At 41.9% G+C, this 16,623-nt stretch overlaps 1 protein-coding gene across 6 annotated transcripts in view; it reads left to right on the top strand.

Annotated features, from left to right (window-relative positions):
* EXOC6 (exocyst complex component 6) overlaps positions 1–16,623 on the top strand; it is a 369,989-nt gene that overhangs the window by 225,547 nt on the left and 127,819 nt on the right. For all 6 annotated transcript variants that reach the window (XM_040361791.1, XM_040361789.1, XM_040361790.1 and 3 more), the window contains one exon: positions 14,456–14,597. In XM_040361791.1, coding sequence (XP_040217725.1) covers positions 14,456–14,597 — 142 coding nt within the window. The remainder of the gene's footprint in view (positions 1–14,455; positions 14,598–16,623) is intronic.

Genomic DNA, 16,623 nt, shown 5'->3' with positions numbered 1-16,623 from the left:
CTGCATTTGCGGACGGAAGAAAACCCTACGCGACCGGTTTTCCCGGCAGGAAAACTGCCAGGAGAGCATTTGGCCGGGAATCCCAGCTGAGTGTATGCTCCCTAGCACCTTTCCCGTCAGGAAAGCAGCCGCGAATCCTGTCGGAAAAATAGAGAACCTGCTCTCTATTTTCTCGTCTGGATTCCCGGCAGAGTGTTTCCTGACGAGAAAACCGGTCGTCTGTATGCTTACCGGTCCGAAGTATACAAGGCATAGTGTAGGGTGTAGTAATGGGATCGACGGCATCGAATGTGACGAGCTCTAGCTCGTCGTAGTTGATGACGTCACTGTGTTCTTGCCATTTAAAAGAATGGCGGTTCTTTTGAATGGCCGACTGTATGCACGGCTTGGCAAGAAAAGCTTGCCAGGAATCCCGTCAGGAAAACCAACGTTTTTTTCCTGACGGGACTCCTGGCCGTGTGTACAGGGCCTTCGCCATGAGTCATATGAGCAGGGAATGAAATGTCTGGTGCATGTTATACCTAAAGAATACTGTTTCCCAATTTGCAAGAAAATAAATGTACACGTTTTAGATATTCATATAAATCTATAGCTGGGTGCAGGTTAGAAAGGTACTTTATTGTCATGTTAAAATCAGGAAAAAAATTACTGTTATTAGATGTCGAAAAAAGAAAAACCCCAGGTCTGACTGCAATACTCGTCTCCTCTCCAGCACTGTGTCACTTCCGGGTCTTCCTGGTTGAATGACCCTGGGTAATATTGACCCTATTGGCGTCACCACGTCACCCTGCACTCAGGAAAGTAATGCAAACAGTGGCACTGATGTCATTATGACAACACCATTCTGTTCATCATCAAGGACCACCTAGCACTGGGGAAGTGCCAAATCAAACCCCGGGTATGAAAGGTAGATGTTAGACACGCTGGGGGCCTCCAGGATTTGGGAGAGGGGACAGTAAGGCCCCTTTCACACTGGGGCGGGAGGTGTGCTGACGGTATAGCGGCGCTATACCGTCGGAATTGCGGCGGTATTCGGCCGGCAATGCTCCTCTGCAATGGCGCATTGCCGGCGTTATTACTGGGGTTTCCCATTGCTTTCAATGTGGAGGAGCGGTAAACACACCGCTCCTTCACTGCTCCAAAGATGCTGCTAGCAGGACTTTTGGAGCGGTCCTGCTAGTGCACCGCTCCAGTGTGAAAGCCCTCAGACTTTCACACTGAGACTGCAGGGCAGGAGTTTTTCAGGTGGTATTTTTAGCGCTAAAACACCTGAAAAACCCCTTAGTGTGAAAGGGGTCTTAGCCAAAAGTTGGGCTTTAAATTACAAAATGGCTCGTATCACTATTATTTACTGTATGTTGTATCAAATGTTTAATCAAAGTGTAGTTTATCTTTAAACTAAGTTCCTGATCCTGGGGCATGTAAAGGATTGGCTCCTTAGCCTAGTTTACCCTTGCATGGGTTGGGAACCTGCACTTTAGCAGACGAGCGAAGGTGGCATTTATTCTTGATGGAACTCCCACGCATTTGAAAGCGCAGCGGGGTTTCACACGTGCCACATCGCATGGTGTCAGACTTGGTGTGGTGCGATTTGAAAACAAGACTTTTTTAAATCTATTTTGCATGGGTAGGGCAGCACAGTGAAATGAATGGGCTGCCTACCCACAGGACGCAGATGTGTGAACCAAGCCTTATTTGTCATTTCAGTTTAGGGAACTGTAGACAGCCAGTATGCCTCTGTTTGCTGACTGCATAAAAAAATGGTTTATGTATTAAAGACCGGCCTCACTTTTAATGGCTAACTCAACATTTGAGCGAATTGGAGCACATTGGTCAACATTTGTCCTATAGGTTTTGTCCATACTGACCTTACTTTTGTTGCCGTCTTTTATTCGTTGGTGACCTTTTCAGCAGCACTCCAGCAGCCTCCCCATTTACTGGGATATTCCACTGGCATCAGCAAGTTTAAACTGATACACTGAAATTATCACGTTAAAGAGTAACTCCACTTTGGTTGAGACAAAAACTAATGGCTCTGGGTGATCTATGTGCATTGCAGGGATTTTAACAAACTTGATTGCAGATTCCTACTTGTTTCTGCTCTGAAGAAAAGCTGTTCGTTTGACGCAGCCCAGTGCAGGCTGTTTCTTAATGTAAGTACCTGGTTTATTATAATCACCTGGTGCACTTTCAATGTTCTGATGAGAAAAGTTGCAGTGTCTCTACCCCTCTAGAAGTAATATTTACCTTTATGCTGCGTACACACGATCAGAAATTCCGACTTGTTCATTCCCCGACTTGTTCATTCTCTGACTTAGTTGGGGTAGGCGGTACACTTTGGTGGGGGTGGGTCAGCCACGCCCTGTGACTTTTGACCTCTGAGAACCCGCCTTTTGACCTTTGGGGGAGGTCCCTGTTCCAATTCCTGAGTCCTAGTTATATTCTTCAATGGGAAACCCTAACCCCTAAACCCTAACCCCCTAACCCTCTAACCCTAATTTTGGCTCAAACTTGTGTTGCAAACACACGGTCACACAAAATTCCGACCGTGAAGAACGTGGTGACGTACAACACTACGACGAGCCAAGAAAAATGAAGTTCAATGATTCTGAGCATGCATCGACTTGATTCCGAGCATGTGTGCTTTTTTTGTGCGTCCTGCAGAATTGCATACAGACAATTGGAACTTTTCCCATCGGAAAATTTGAGCACCAGCTCTCAAATTTTTGCTGTCGGAAATTTCGACAGAAAATGTCAGATGGGGCCTACACATGGTCGGAATTTCCGGGCAAAAGCTTACATCCAACTTTTCTTGTCGGAAATTCGTGTGCACGCGGCATTAGGTAATATCTAACCCAAAATGAAATCTCTGTTGCAGAGATGCCTAAAATCTGTACCTTAGTGAAGACTGTGGAGTTGGAGTTGATTTACTAATTTACTAAAGGCAAATAGACTGTTCACTTTGCAAATGCAGTTGCACTCTGCAAGGGAATTTGCTACAGAACCTAAATGTGGGGAAACTCTGCTGACTTTTATCATCCAATCATGTGCAAGAAAAACTTTATTTATTTTCTTGAATTTTCCTTGCACGTGATTGGGTATTTTTGCAAAGTGAAGCTTTACCTAATTTTCTTACGCTCTGGAGCAAATTCACTTGCAGAGTGCAACTGCACTTGAAAAGGTGAACAGTCTATTTGCTTTTAGTAAATGAACCCCAGTGAGCCAATCACAGAAGCAGGAAATTACATTCTTGGAGGTATTGGTGTATAGAACACCTTCAGGTTGCCATTATAAATTGAATTTTACAGAAAATGACAGTCCTGGGGATTGAAATAAAAAAAAAGTAACTTTCCGCTAATAATTTTTTTTATTTTGTATCTTTTTTTTATTTTTTACATAAGTGAAGTTACCCTTTGAATGCAATAGAGTTTGATGGGAGATATGATGAGGGTCAGCTAGATATATGCATGAAAGGTGCAGGAACTTGAGGATAAGTGTTACATGAATCAGACTATAATCAGTGGCGTATGTAGTGATACAGATGTAACATCACATTGGATGGGGAACTCTGGCATCGGACACTCCCAGAAGTGAATCCTGAAAAAATCTTTCAGAGATAGCAGCGCTATGAAGGAAAGTAAACGCATCTGTCCTGATCGCCTACCTGGAGGTGCGCAGTAGTGTATTTGTCTGTCTGAAGATTTACAAAACACAGGGGGGGTCGATTTATTAAAGCCAAATACAGTGGAACCTCGGATTACGAACATAATCCGTTTCAGGAGAATGCTCGTAATCCAAAGCACTCGCATATCAAAGCGAGTTTCCCCATGGAAGTCAATGGAAACTAAAATAATTTGTTCTGCATTGGCTTCAATCAGACTATACAATACCGCATGCGGCCAGATGTGAGGGGGGCGTCGGAGGGCCTTGGAAACGGCTGGAAAGGCCCGAGGACAGCTTGGCAAACCTCGGAAAGACTCCGTTCCTGAGATTGGCAGAGGTCAGCCGAGCTGTCCTCGGGGCTTTCCGTGCATTTCCATACGGCTGCGATCGGTGCTGCTCGGCTCCAGGCGCCCCCCACCTCAGCCAAATGCGGTACTGCACACTGCTTTGGCCTGAATCGTGCTCGTTTTTTGCGAGACAAGCGAGTTACGTTTTTTTTTAAATACAGTGCTCGAATTGCGAAACGATCGTTACCGCGTTTCCCTTTGCAAAGTGGACATGTTCTACTCCTTTAGTAAGTCAGCCCTAGTATCTGTACTAATTTCATACTTGATTGTCCGTTGATAGTGGCAGAGCTTTGGTGTTTAGCTAAAATGACATTTGGCTAAAGTGAAATGTCACAATTGAGGCAAATAATAACACCACTGGGCCTGTTTTTACTAGGCTTACTTGTGGGCCGACAGCAGGACAAGGTGGCAACACTTATCCACAAAATTTTACAAACTTTTTACAGCTTCTCAAACTATATTTTTCTTATCTGACCTGAAACGGAAATACCTTTTGAAGAACTGGGGGTGGAAAAAGGCACAGAGACTGTTCGGAAGAGTCACAAGGCTCACTACAGTTCAGCTAACATGAGTTCACCTCCCCTTTAGTTTGTTCAGTAGGCTATACAGTTGAAAAGTAGCTGTATATAAAAATCAGAAGGCAGATTGCCTCCACTGTAGATTCTTGTTTTTCAATTGTGACAAGTGGCGCTTGTAACTTTTGACCTGTCAAAGGGCACCCTGGTTTTCACATGACTAGAGGGCAACATAATGTCAAAATTCAGCTCTGATCACCGCTTGGTGTTCTCTATGAGGGATTTTCTGTCTAGGACATCCCCTAAGGACTCACTTTAGTTCCTCTACTGAGAAAAATGCAGATTAGCTGGCCTTGGGCTAACTCCCTGTATCAAATAATACCACCATTGTTATGTTAAATAAAGTGTCAATCAAGTTCTGACCAGGAGTTTACATATAGTACACCTACTGTGTGTGTGTGTATATATATATATATATATATATATAAATCTTCACTCTACGTTTTACTTCAGTATGAAAACTTTTCAGCGTTTTGGGTGCGCTAAGTTAGCAACGTATATATATATATATTAAAGTACATTGGTATATTCCATTGCATGGTCAAGGGGCTTTAGTGGCCAGTTCTTTAACCACTTGCTTACTGGGCACTTAAACCCCACTCCTGCCCAGACCTATTTTCAGCTTTCAGCGCTGATGCAATTTGAATGACAATTGCGTGGGCATACAACACTGTACCCAAATGAAATTTTTATCATTTTTTCCCCACAAATAGAGCTTTCTTTTGGGGGTATTTGAAATTTTGTTATATAAAAAAAATCTGTATTTAATTTTTTTTATTTTTTTTACATTTTGTAAATTTTGCAAACGGCAATTTTTATCCTTCATTGATGTACATTGATGAGGCTGCACTGGTGGGCACCGATAAGGTGGCACTGGTGGGCACTGATGGGTGGCATTGAAGGGCATTTATAGGTGGCACTGGTGGGCACTGGAAAGTGGCACTAATAGGTGGCACTGATAGATGGCAGTGATGGGCACTGATAGGTGGCAGTGAGGGGCACTGAGAAGTTACTCTGATAGGTAGCACTGATGAGGCACTGATTGGCACCACTGATGGGCATTGATAGGTGGCACTCGTGGGCATTGATAGGTGGCACTGTGGGCACTTGCAGGTGCTACTGGTGGGCACACATGAGGCAGAATTGCCTTACTCCTCTCCGGGACAGATGTCCCTTACAAATAAGCCGGTGATCGGCTTTTTTTTTCCTCGCGTTGTCAGCGCGAGGAGAAAAAAAAACGATTACCGACTTTTATTTACATCACGTAATCAGCTGTCATTGGCTGGTCTCAGTGACTCGGGTGATCACAGCGAGCGCCCTGCAGGACGCCTATTGACATCCTCCCGGCATTTGGGGTCCGCGCTGTAGCCGTCATTCGGCTATAGCGCAGGCGCCAAGTGGTTAAAGCATATTTTCTTGCATCATTTGTGAGTTTACAATATTGGAAATATGAAAGATTTCGATTGGATTAATCAGCTAAATTTACTCCCTGACATCTTGTTCTTCTCTTAGTGATGTTTGTGGTATTTTGTATGTAAACATACATTTTCTTAAATTATTGCACATATTTTTGCTCCTTAAAGCGGAACTTCACTCGAAAAGTGACCCGCTGGTTCAATCTCTCCCCTCCTGAGGAGGAGCTAAGGGACTATTGTTTTTTTTTTTGCGGTGCATATTAGCTCATTAGACTTTTGCCTTGCAGGAAAAAAAAAAAAAAAAAAATTTGGATGCGGGTTAACAACCGCTTTAAACGAGGGCAGAAGATTTAATAGATGGAAAGTTGAAAAAATTACTGAAGTTCCGCTATAAGTATACTTTGGGGCGGGTGGGGGGTGACACTTAAGGGATAACTGTTTTAAAAGTATAATTCTTTTTTTTTAATTTCACTAGCTTCTCCTTGACGTAGAAATAGAAGATATAAATGACGAGTTATGAAAACGAAATGCTTCCACTAGTTTAATATTAGTTTAATTACTTAGGTATCTATGCAATATTTGGAAATGTAAACTGAACAGTTTCATGACAAATTTAGCATTTGATAGAATAACGAAAAGAGTTAAATAAAGCTTAGTGAATAACGGCTGTACTGAGCAAAATATACATTTTGTAATTGTTTACTTATTTAATTACACTTTAATTATTATAAATTATTGATATGGTGCTTGTAAGCTGTAGCAGTTTACATTGGCCTGTCCAGTTGGAGCTTATGCCGCGTACACACGACCATTTTTAATGGTCTAGAAAAAAATAAGTTTTTTTCCGACCTGATTCTTGTCAAGCCTGCCTTGCATACACACGTTCGTGAAAAAAAAAAATGCTCAAGCAAAGCGCGGTGACGTACAACACGTACAATGGCACTATAAAGGGGAAGTACCATTCGGATGGCACAACCCTGGGGCTGCTTTTGCTGATTTCGTGTTAGTAAAAGTTTGGTGAGAGACGATTTGCGCTTTTCAGTCTTCGTGCTTTTCAGTCTGTAAAGCCTCGTACACACGATCAGTCCATCCGATGAGAACGGTCTGAAGGACCGTTGTCATAGGTTAACCGATGAAGCTGACGGTCCGTCACGCCTACACACCATAGGTTAAATAACCGATCGTGTCAGAACGCGGTGATGTAAAACACAACGACGTGCTGAAAAAAAACGAAGTTCAATGCTTCCAAGCATGCGTCGACTTGATTCTGAGCATGCGTGGATTTTTAACCCATGGTCGTGCCTACTAACGATCGGTTTTGACCTATCGGTTAGGAATCCATCGGTTAAATTTAATCCATCTGGTTTACCTATCGTGTGTACGAGGCCTTACAGCGTGACGAATGTGCTATCTCCATTACAAATGCTAGCTTTACCAGAACGAGCGCTCCCGTCTCATAACTTGCTTCTTAGCATGCGTGTTTTTTTCACGTCGTTAAATCGTTAAAGCCTACACACGACCGTTTTTCACAACGTGAAAAATGACGCGAAAAAGCATGTTCTATATTTTAATGCCCATTTTTCACTTCATGAAAAATGCTCTGGAGCCCACACACGATAGTTTTTTATGACATTTAAAAAAAAAAATCACGTCATGAAAAACGGTCGTGTGTACGCGGCATTAGAACTGTGTTCCAGGGAGATGGACCTTCCATTTCTCTCTGTGTCAGACTGTCTTATGACTTTCCAACAATACCCTTTGAAAAATGGCAGTAGTTACACATGAACAGAAATCTGTAAACTACCAATCTTGTACCTTTACCTGCTTGTCCATGGACATTTCAGCAACAGTTATGCATTGTCTATAGATATACTGTAGCTAATATGCTACTCTGGGAAAGAACATAAACATTTCTGCAACGAGTTTGATTGACCTTACTCCCAGTTGCAGTCAGCTCTTTGCATGCGGTAACACACAAGTTGTCATGCACTGTGGTTGGAATGTAATATGTATATACTGTAAGATATCGATGTGAGCAATAACTCATACTTCTATAGAATACCTAACATACATGAATAACCCATTTGGATACTTAGCCATAGTTTGGGTGTTCAACCTAATTTAAGTTGCTTGCTAAGGACTCTACCGCCTTTGTCTAAGGAGCTAAAGTTTCTATTATTATTTCACAGCTTGTAGTAAAAAGCTAGTGGGTAAAGGATGACCCACCTCGACAAGCTAAATTCCAAAACTGTCAATCAGGAAAACAACACAGAGAATAGGGCTTCTTACTGACCTCCCCAAATGTCACCTCATGCTGTCCTTGATTGGCACAGTCTGGCAGGGAGGATGGATGAGTCTGTCACCGGCTGGTTAATTGTGTTGCCGATTTCAGCCTGACATTAGGACTTTGAGCAGTAAGTAGCTCAATGCAAAACAAATTAGCAGATTGTAGTCATATTTCTCATCTATCTGCCTTGACTTTTCTGAATGCAGTCCATAAATCATATTGACTGACACCCTTGCAAACGATGAAAGAGCTTTTGAGGCTATAAGCCTGAATCCAGGGAGCGTGGAGACCGGTAGCTTGAAGGTGGCATGGACGGATGCATGTGGCTGACCTTTTGGGAATTTTCCGGGAGCCTAATGTCTCTGGGTAACAATGGTCCGAAGAGTGAAAGCTTTTTGGCCACTATAGAAAGTATTCAGCATGTCAGCAAATTTCCTTTTCCAAGTTCCTTTGAAATATAAGACGCTGTTCTAAGGGGTTCTTTTCTTCAGGAACTAACGTTTCAGCATTATCTGGAGAACCCACAGGACATTTAGACAACTTTGAGGGCAGGTGTTTGTTAGGCATTTTATTTGGGATATTGTTGTCCAATTATCATCCTGAGTTAGGTCATTTCACAAAGGTTAAACGTACTGTACTATTGTTACAAAGCAGATTGTCCAAACAAAGCAGCACTCCATAAGCTGGTTTAGCTTGGAGCAAAATACAAGCCTATAAACATTTTAGAGTGCAGGTTGGACTTTGTATAATGGCTTTGGTGTCAGTACTTTTTATGAGATTTGTAAAGACTGGAATTTGGAGGGTTTACATGGTATGTCAAAGCCACCTTTGCATATTCATGGATTGATAGCATGGAGGGCTATTGGCTAACACTCTTTCCTTATTAAATCCTGGGGTTAAATCCCATTAAGGGTATTATCTGTATAGTGTTTCTCAGGCCGCGTACACACAATCAGTCCATCTGATGAGAACGGTCCGAAGGACCGCTGTCATCGGTTAACCGATGAAGCTGACTGATAGTCTGATGTGCCTACACACCATAGGTTAAAAACCGATCGTGTCAGAACGCGGTGACGTAAAACACGACGTGCTGAAAAAAACGAAGTTCAATGCTTCCAAGCATGCGTTGACTTGATTCTGAGCATGCGTGGATTTTTAACTGATGCCTATCGGTTAGGCGTCCATCGGTTCAATTTTAAAGCAAGTTCTAAATTTTTTGACCGAAGGTTAACTGACCGATGGGGCCCACACACGATCGGTTTGGACCGATGAAAAGGTCCTTCAGTCCGTTTTCATCGGTTTTGACCGATCGTGTGTACGCGGCCTAAGTGCTATATATAGGAGAAAATGGCCTTTGAATTCAGGTGGCCATTTATTAGATGCCTGGATGTGATTTTTTTATCTGGCAAATACCTCTGTGGGTTCAGCTCTGTAGAACAGGGTTTACCCTCAAAATGTGTTAGCCAGCTCGGTTCCAGGACGGTGCTCTCCTTGGCAAAGGAGCAACCTGGGTCTGACGTACCACAGTACTATGGAAGAGTAGCTTGATATGCTGTCAATTCTGCATGGTTTGTGAATATATTTTATACTAATTATCAATAAATATCATATGAGATAATGCACTAGGCTTGTGTGCCCTCTTTTGTTTGTGTTTTTGCAGTATATACCATCCATGGTACTAGAGCAGGGGTCTCCAAACATTCTAAAGAAAGGGCCAGTTTACTGTCCTTCAGGCTTTATGGGGGCCTGACTGTGCCCGCCAAGAGTAAATAATGCCAGATCTTTGGTATTACAGGGAGAAATTGTTGGTGTCATTGGGATAAATTGTGCCCTATCATTGATGTCAGTGGAAGGAATAATGCTCCATCATTGATGTCATTGGCAGGAATAATGCCACATTGTTGGTGTCAATGAAAGGAATTATGCCCCATTGTCGGTGTCAATGGAGGGAATTATGCCCCATTGTTGTTGTCAGTGGAAGGAATAATGCTCCATCATTGGTGTCAGTGGCAAGAATTATGCCCCGTTGGTGTTAGTGGAAGGAATAATGCTCCATCATTGGTGTCAGTGGCAAGAATTATGCCCCGTTGGTGTTAGTGGAAGGAATAATGCTCCATTGTTGGTGTCAGTGGCAAGAATTATGCCCCATTGCTGGTGTCAGTGGAAGGAATAATGCCTCAAGGGGCGGATAAAGGCAGGCAAAGCACTGAGTGTATTGATGGGGGGATCGAGTGACCTGTCGTTGCAGTAAAGAAAATCGTATCATCTATGGCTGGCTTAAGTGTTACAGCTCATCTACAACTGGGAAATATAAAGTGTCCTGCCCTGCCACATGTAAAGAACTCAAGTTCTCAAAAAGGACTCTGCTACTATTACCACAGAGATAGTTTGCAGTAGTGTGGATTGTACAATATTTGATTAACCACCTCCGGACGGCCCACTGTCAATTTACTCGGCGTAACATTATCTTTTACATTATAAAAAAAATTGGGCTAACTTTACTGTTGTCTTATTTTTTCATTAAAAAAAGTGAATTATTTCCAAAAAAAAAGTGCGCTTGTAAGACTGCTGCGCAAATACGGTGTGACAAAAGTATTGCAATGACCGCCATTTTATTCTCTAGGGTGTTAGAAAAAAAATGTATAATGTTTGGGGTTTCTAAGTAATTTTCTAGCAAAAAAAATTGTTTTTAACTTGTAAACACCGAGTCTAAAAAACAGGCTCGGTCCTTAAGTGGTTAATGCATGGCCCAAAAATTATATTAACTTGGAAATCCAAACCATTGAAGAGTAGGGAGTTTGGTATTCTCCATTCAGCTGTTTATCTCTATCTCTATGAAAATCAAGCCATTGGTAGTAACGAAAGGGTCACTTGACATTCACAGAATAGGCAATGTGCATATAGTCAGAACAAGTTATATTTTGGAGGAATCCCTTTGCTTCGCAGTGATCAGATCCCTATATGTACAGTAGGGATGAGCCGAACACCCCCCTGTTCGGTTCGCACCAGAACCTTTCGAACGGACCGAACGTTCGGGCGAAAATTTAGAACCCCATTGACGTCTATGGGACTCGAACGTTCGAATTCAAAAGTGCTAATTTTAAAGCCTAATATGCAAGTTATTGTTGTAAAACGTCTTTGAGAACACAGGTCTTGCCCCAGGGAACATGTATCAATGGAAAAAAAGTTTTAAAAACGGTCGTTTTTTCAGGAGCAGTGATTTTAATGATGCTTAAATAATGAAAAATTCCTTTAAATATTGTACCTGCTGGATGTCTACAGTATGCCTGTGAAAACGTCCTTGAGAACCCGAGTCTTGCCCCAGGGAACATGTATCAATGGAAAAAAGTTTTAAAAACGGTCGTTTTTTCAGGAGCACAGAGCACACGGGCAGTACACACCAAGTAGCTTTAGGTGCAAACTACAGAGGACACAGGCAATAAACCACGTAAGAATACTGCAGCTAGCACAATGCCTGCCAGTAAATTAGGAAGAACTGATCTAGCTAAACTATACAGTGTATAAATATATGTACAACACCTGGGATGTATATATATCCTCTACACACTGTAACATTAACTGACTAGCCTGCCTGCCTGCTCTATCTACCTGCAAAAAATGACACTCTCTCTCTGTCTGTCTCTGTCCTCTCTTAACCACCGCAACACACTACACAAGGGCGACCTGCAGGCGGCCTTTTATAGTGTGGGGCGTGTGCTAAACCCCCTGAGCCATAATTGGCCAAAGCCACCCTGGCTTTGGCCAATTATGGCTCTCCGTTTTTTGCAAGCTGTGATTGGCCAAGCATGCGGGTCATAGTGCATGCTTGGCCACTCATCAGCCAGTGATCCCGCAGTGAATTATGGTCTGTGAAACGTAACTCGAATTTGGCGCGAACGACCCATTTAGTTCGTATTTCGACGAACAATCGAACATACGATGTTCGAGTCGAACATGAGTTTGACTCGAATACGAAGCTCATCCCTAATGTACAGCCAGCTTCGCCCTCTGCCTTCTTCCAAGGTGGGCAGTATATTACAGCACCACTGAGAGCATCAAAAGAACTCTCTAAAAGTTTCTGATTCTTTTTTAACGACTTTAACTTTTTCGCTATCTAAGGAAGAAAAAAAAAACGAATTGTTCCTTGGAATTCTTTGCGACAACCAATTTGTCTGCCTGTACAGTTATTTCATTACCATTGCAGAGCAAATAAGAGACACAGCTTATTTAATGGAGCAGTACATTAAACTAAAATGCACTAGTTGTTCCATTAAATCAAAATGACATATCCATTAGGTATCTCCAACATATTACATTATAATTAAATGAACTGTGGACCATTGATTTCTTCTTTTCTCTGCTGGTATTGATACGGCCCTGTTTGTGGAATAGTGCAGCGTGTCACAATGTAATTACCATTGCTGCTTCTGGGTTGTTGTTGTCACAGAATGCCTTAGTAAATTCTCAGTGAACAGTAGACTTGTGATTTTAGCTGGAAAATTGTCTCTCATGGTAGATTAGCAGAGCTTATTTAATCAGAAGAGTTGTTACAACTATGGAATTTACAAATGGTAACACGGCCTTCTGATAAAGGTTATGACAACTTTGAAAAACGCAGATTTTCTTTGATATGTTTCAAAATATGTCAGTGACAATTAAAGTGGAACTCCAGACAAAACTTGTTTCGTTTTGGATTGTGTGATGACAGGTTAGGATATCTGTTAACCACTTCAGCCCCAGAAAAATGTACCCCCTTCTTGACCAGAGCACTTTTTGCGATTCGGCACTGAGTCGCTTTAACTGACAATTGCGCAGTCGTGCGACCTTGTACCCAAACAAAATTGACGTCCCTTTTCTTCACAAATAGAGCTTTCTTTTGGTGGTATTTGATCACCTTGATTTATTTGATTTATTTTTTACGCTATAAACAAAAATAGAACGACAATTTTGATAAAAAAACAAAACAATATTTTGTACTTTTTGCTATAATAAATATCCCCAAAAATATATATTTTTCTCAGTTTAGGCCGATACGAATTCTTCTACATATTTTTGGTTAAAAAAAAAAAATCGCAATAAGCGTTTGATTGGTTTCCACCAAAGTTATAGCGTCTACAAAATAGGGGATAGTTTTATGGCATTTTTAGTAATATATATTTTTTTTACTATCGTGACTGCGACATTATGGTGGACACTGTTGACGCTATTTTGGGACCATTTATACAGCGGTCAGTGCTATAAAAATGCACTGATAACTGTATAAATGTGACTTGCAGGGAAGGGGCTTAACACTAGGGGGCGATCAAGGTTTTAATGTGTTCCATAGGGAGTGATTCTTACTGTGGGGTGATGGGACTGACTGGGGGAGGTGACAGATCGGTGTCCCTATATACAAGGGACACACTATGGGTCTCCTCTCCCTCACAGGACGTGGATCCACTTCCCTGGGCTCTGTAACTGCCGATCGCGGGCACCTGGCGGACATCGCGGCCGACAGGCACACACATCGGCACCTGAGTGACGCAGGGGGCACGTGCACGAGGAGGCCCGAGGACGTCATATGACGTCTTCCCGGCATTGTAGAGCCACCTTGTGGCCATCAATGTACAATAGCCAGGATGCCAAGTTGTTAATATATCCAGCAGGAAGGGCAGGACCCCTTTTTAATGGGTGGAACCCCTTTTTAATGGGCACATCAAGTGTGCAGACGCAAGTGCACAAATCTCAGATTTCCCAAGATATAGGAAATTGTCAAGCCATTTAATTCTCTAGCATCTACAGTTTTGTGAGGACCAACCCAATATAATGCTGCCTTGATCAATTTCTTGTGGGCTTGTTGTTCTCCGCCTTCACTTTATAAAAAGTAAAATTTTGTAAGAGAATTATTAACAGTATATTAGCATACTTTAATGTAATTTCTTTGTAATTGTTCCATATTGTTAAATCATATATTTCCTTGGCTCTGAGAAAGAAAATACGTAAAACTAGCATGAGGATCAATCCTTACTCTTTAGGCAATAACCAAAACTGTATGTCATTTTTACATCATTTTTCCATGTTAGGTCATTTTTGTTTATTTTCATTAATTAAAAAGGGATATAAAGATATTATAATTCATCTTACTCATAACATCAAAAAATGCAATGTCAATTTATTTTTGTTTTCTAGGGAAAAGTTGCACAAACTGCTTGTATGTCAGCCTGCAAACACCTTTCCACGTCACTAACACAGATGCTCCTGGACAGTGAACTCAAACAGATCAGCATGGGCGCCGTCCAGCAATTCAACCTTGATGTCATCCAGTGTGAATGTAAGTCCAGGGTCTGATACTTACTATAGCCATCCACTGTTGGGTGTGTTTCAGTAATCTAGCGTACAGAGCACCCGGAAAGTATTTACAGCGCTTTGCTTTTTACACATTTTGTTATGTTACAGCCTTATTCCAAAATGTATTATTTTCCTCAAAATTATAAAAACAATACACCATAATGACAACGTGAAAGGAGTTTGTTCGAATTCTTTGCAAGTTTGTTAAGAATAAAAAAGGAGAAAATCCCATGTAAATAAGTAGTCACAGCCTTTGCCATGACACTCAAAATTTAGCTCAGGTACGTCCTGTTTCCACTGATCATCCTTGAGATGTTTCTACAACTTGATTGGAGTCCACCTGTGGTAAATTCAGTTAATTGGACATGATTTGGAAAGGCACACACCTGTCTATATAAGGTCCCACAGTTAACAGTGGATGTCAGAGCACAAACCAAGCCATGAAGTGCAAGGAATTGTCTGTAGACCTCAGAGACAGAATTGTATCGAGACACAGATCTGGTGAAGTGTACAGAAACATTTCTGCAGCATTGAAGGTCCCATTGAGCATAGTGGCCTCCCTGCGCCCCCAACCCAAATCACCCTGTCCCCATGTTGATGAGGACAAGGGCCCCTTTCCGACAACCCTGGCCGTTGGTAGTCGGGGGGGCTTATCGGAATCCGGCACCCCCCTTTAATTAGGGGGCCCCCAGATCACGGCCCCCCACCCTATGTGAATGAGTATGGGGTACATCATACCCCAGGGGTGCTGAATGCAAATGCACACCACATTTTTCACATATTTATTTGTAAAAAAGTTAAAAAGCATTTATCATTTTCCTTCCACTTCACAATTATGTGCCACTTTGTGTTGGTCCAAACTGCGGTCCGAGGGCCAGATGTGGCCCTTTGCTAGCTTTATCTGGCCCTTGGGGCACAATTCCTCCCACTGATATGAGGCACTGTTTTTCCCACTGACACCAACAATGGGGCACTATATCTTCAACCGATACCAATGATAGGATACTATTCCTCCTACTAATAGGGGGAATACTCTTCCTGCTATTGACCACCAACCCTGATGCCATATTTATTCTCACTGATGCTGGACCCGTGACACTTTCTGCCCCTGGCTGGCCACAATCCAGCCCTCCTAAAGTCTGAAGGACAATAACATGGCCCTTTGTTTGAAAAGTTTGGAGGTCTATCGCATAAAATCCCAATAAAACACATTTATGTTTTTGGTTGTAACATGACAAAATGTGGAAAATTTCAAGAGGTATGAATATTTTTTCTTCAAGGCACTGTAATAGGCGCGTAGACGTGTTAAACGTAAATATATCAGCTTCACCTCACTTATCCAGTGGAGCCAGATGGCCTAACCAGTCATAATTTACATTCTAACTTGTGTTGATATGAATATATTGTAAAGCGCTGTGCAAACTGTTAGCGCTATATAAATCCTGTAGAATAATATAATAAAATCTCCACTCTAAAAGCAATGTAATATTAAGTTGCAGCACATTCCAGGAACCCTTGTCATATCTTAGTGATCAGCATGACAATATTGTGGATCTGATATTTATATATTATTTATGGAGTGTGCTACAAAGCTGTATTATAAATGCACTTTGTGATTTGTGTAGTAATTTAAGATGCCAAGAGAATCAGAGTGCCATCGTGCATACTTAATAAGGGAATTCTCTTCTTGTCATCACTTTCCTAAAACCAAGTTTTCACATGTCAGCCTCGCTACCGATGTCACACTAATTAACTGTGCCACCTAGGAAATGTAAGGGTAGTATGTAGCACAGCTCAGGGAGTATAGACTCTTATCTACTTAGGGGTTTCCTTAGCAGCGTCATCAACCATCATAACATCAGCACGTTTCATGCCCTCATTATATGTGTGTTTCCAGACAGACTGGCGACCCTTGTGGTCAGTGACTGGGGTTAGAGGCCATTGTGAGTGGGTGGAATAGGTATTCAATGAACATTCAAGGAACATTTTGGAATTCTTTTCCTATATGG

This window comes from Rana temporaria, chromosome 8 (genome assembly GCF_905171775.1).
Source record: "Rana temporaria chromosome 8, aRanTem1.1, whole genome shotgun sequence".
Lineage (NCBI taxonomy): Eukaryota > Metazoa > Chordata > Amphibia > Anura > Ranidae > Rana > Rana temporaria.
The sequence above is the reverse complement of the archived record's forward strand: the minus strand, read 5'-3'. Positions and strand labels throughout refer to the sequence as shown.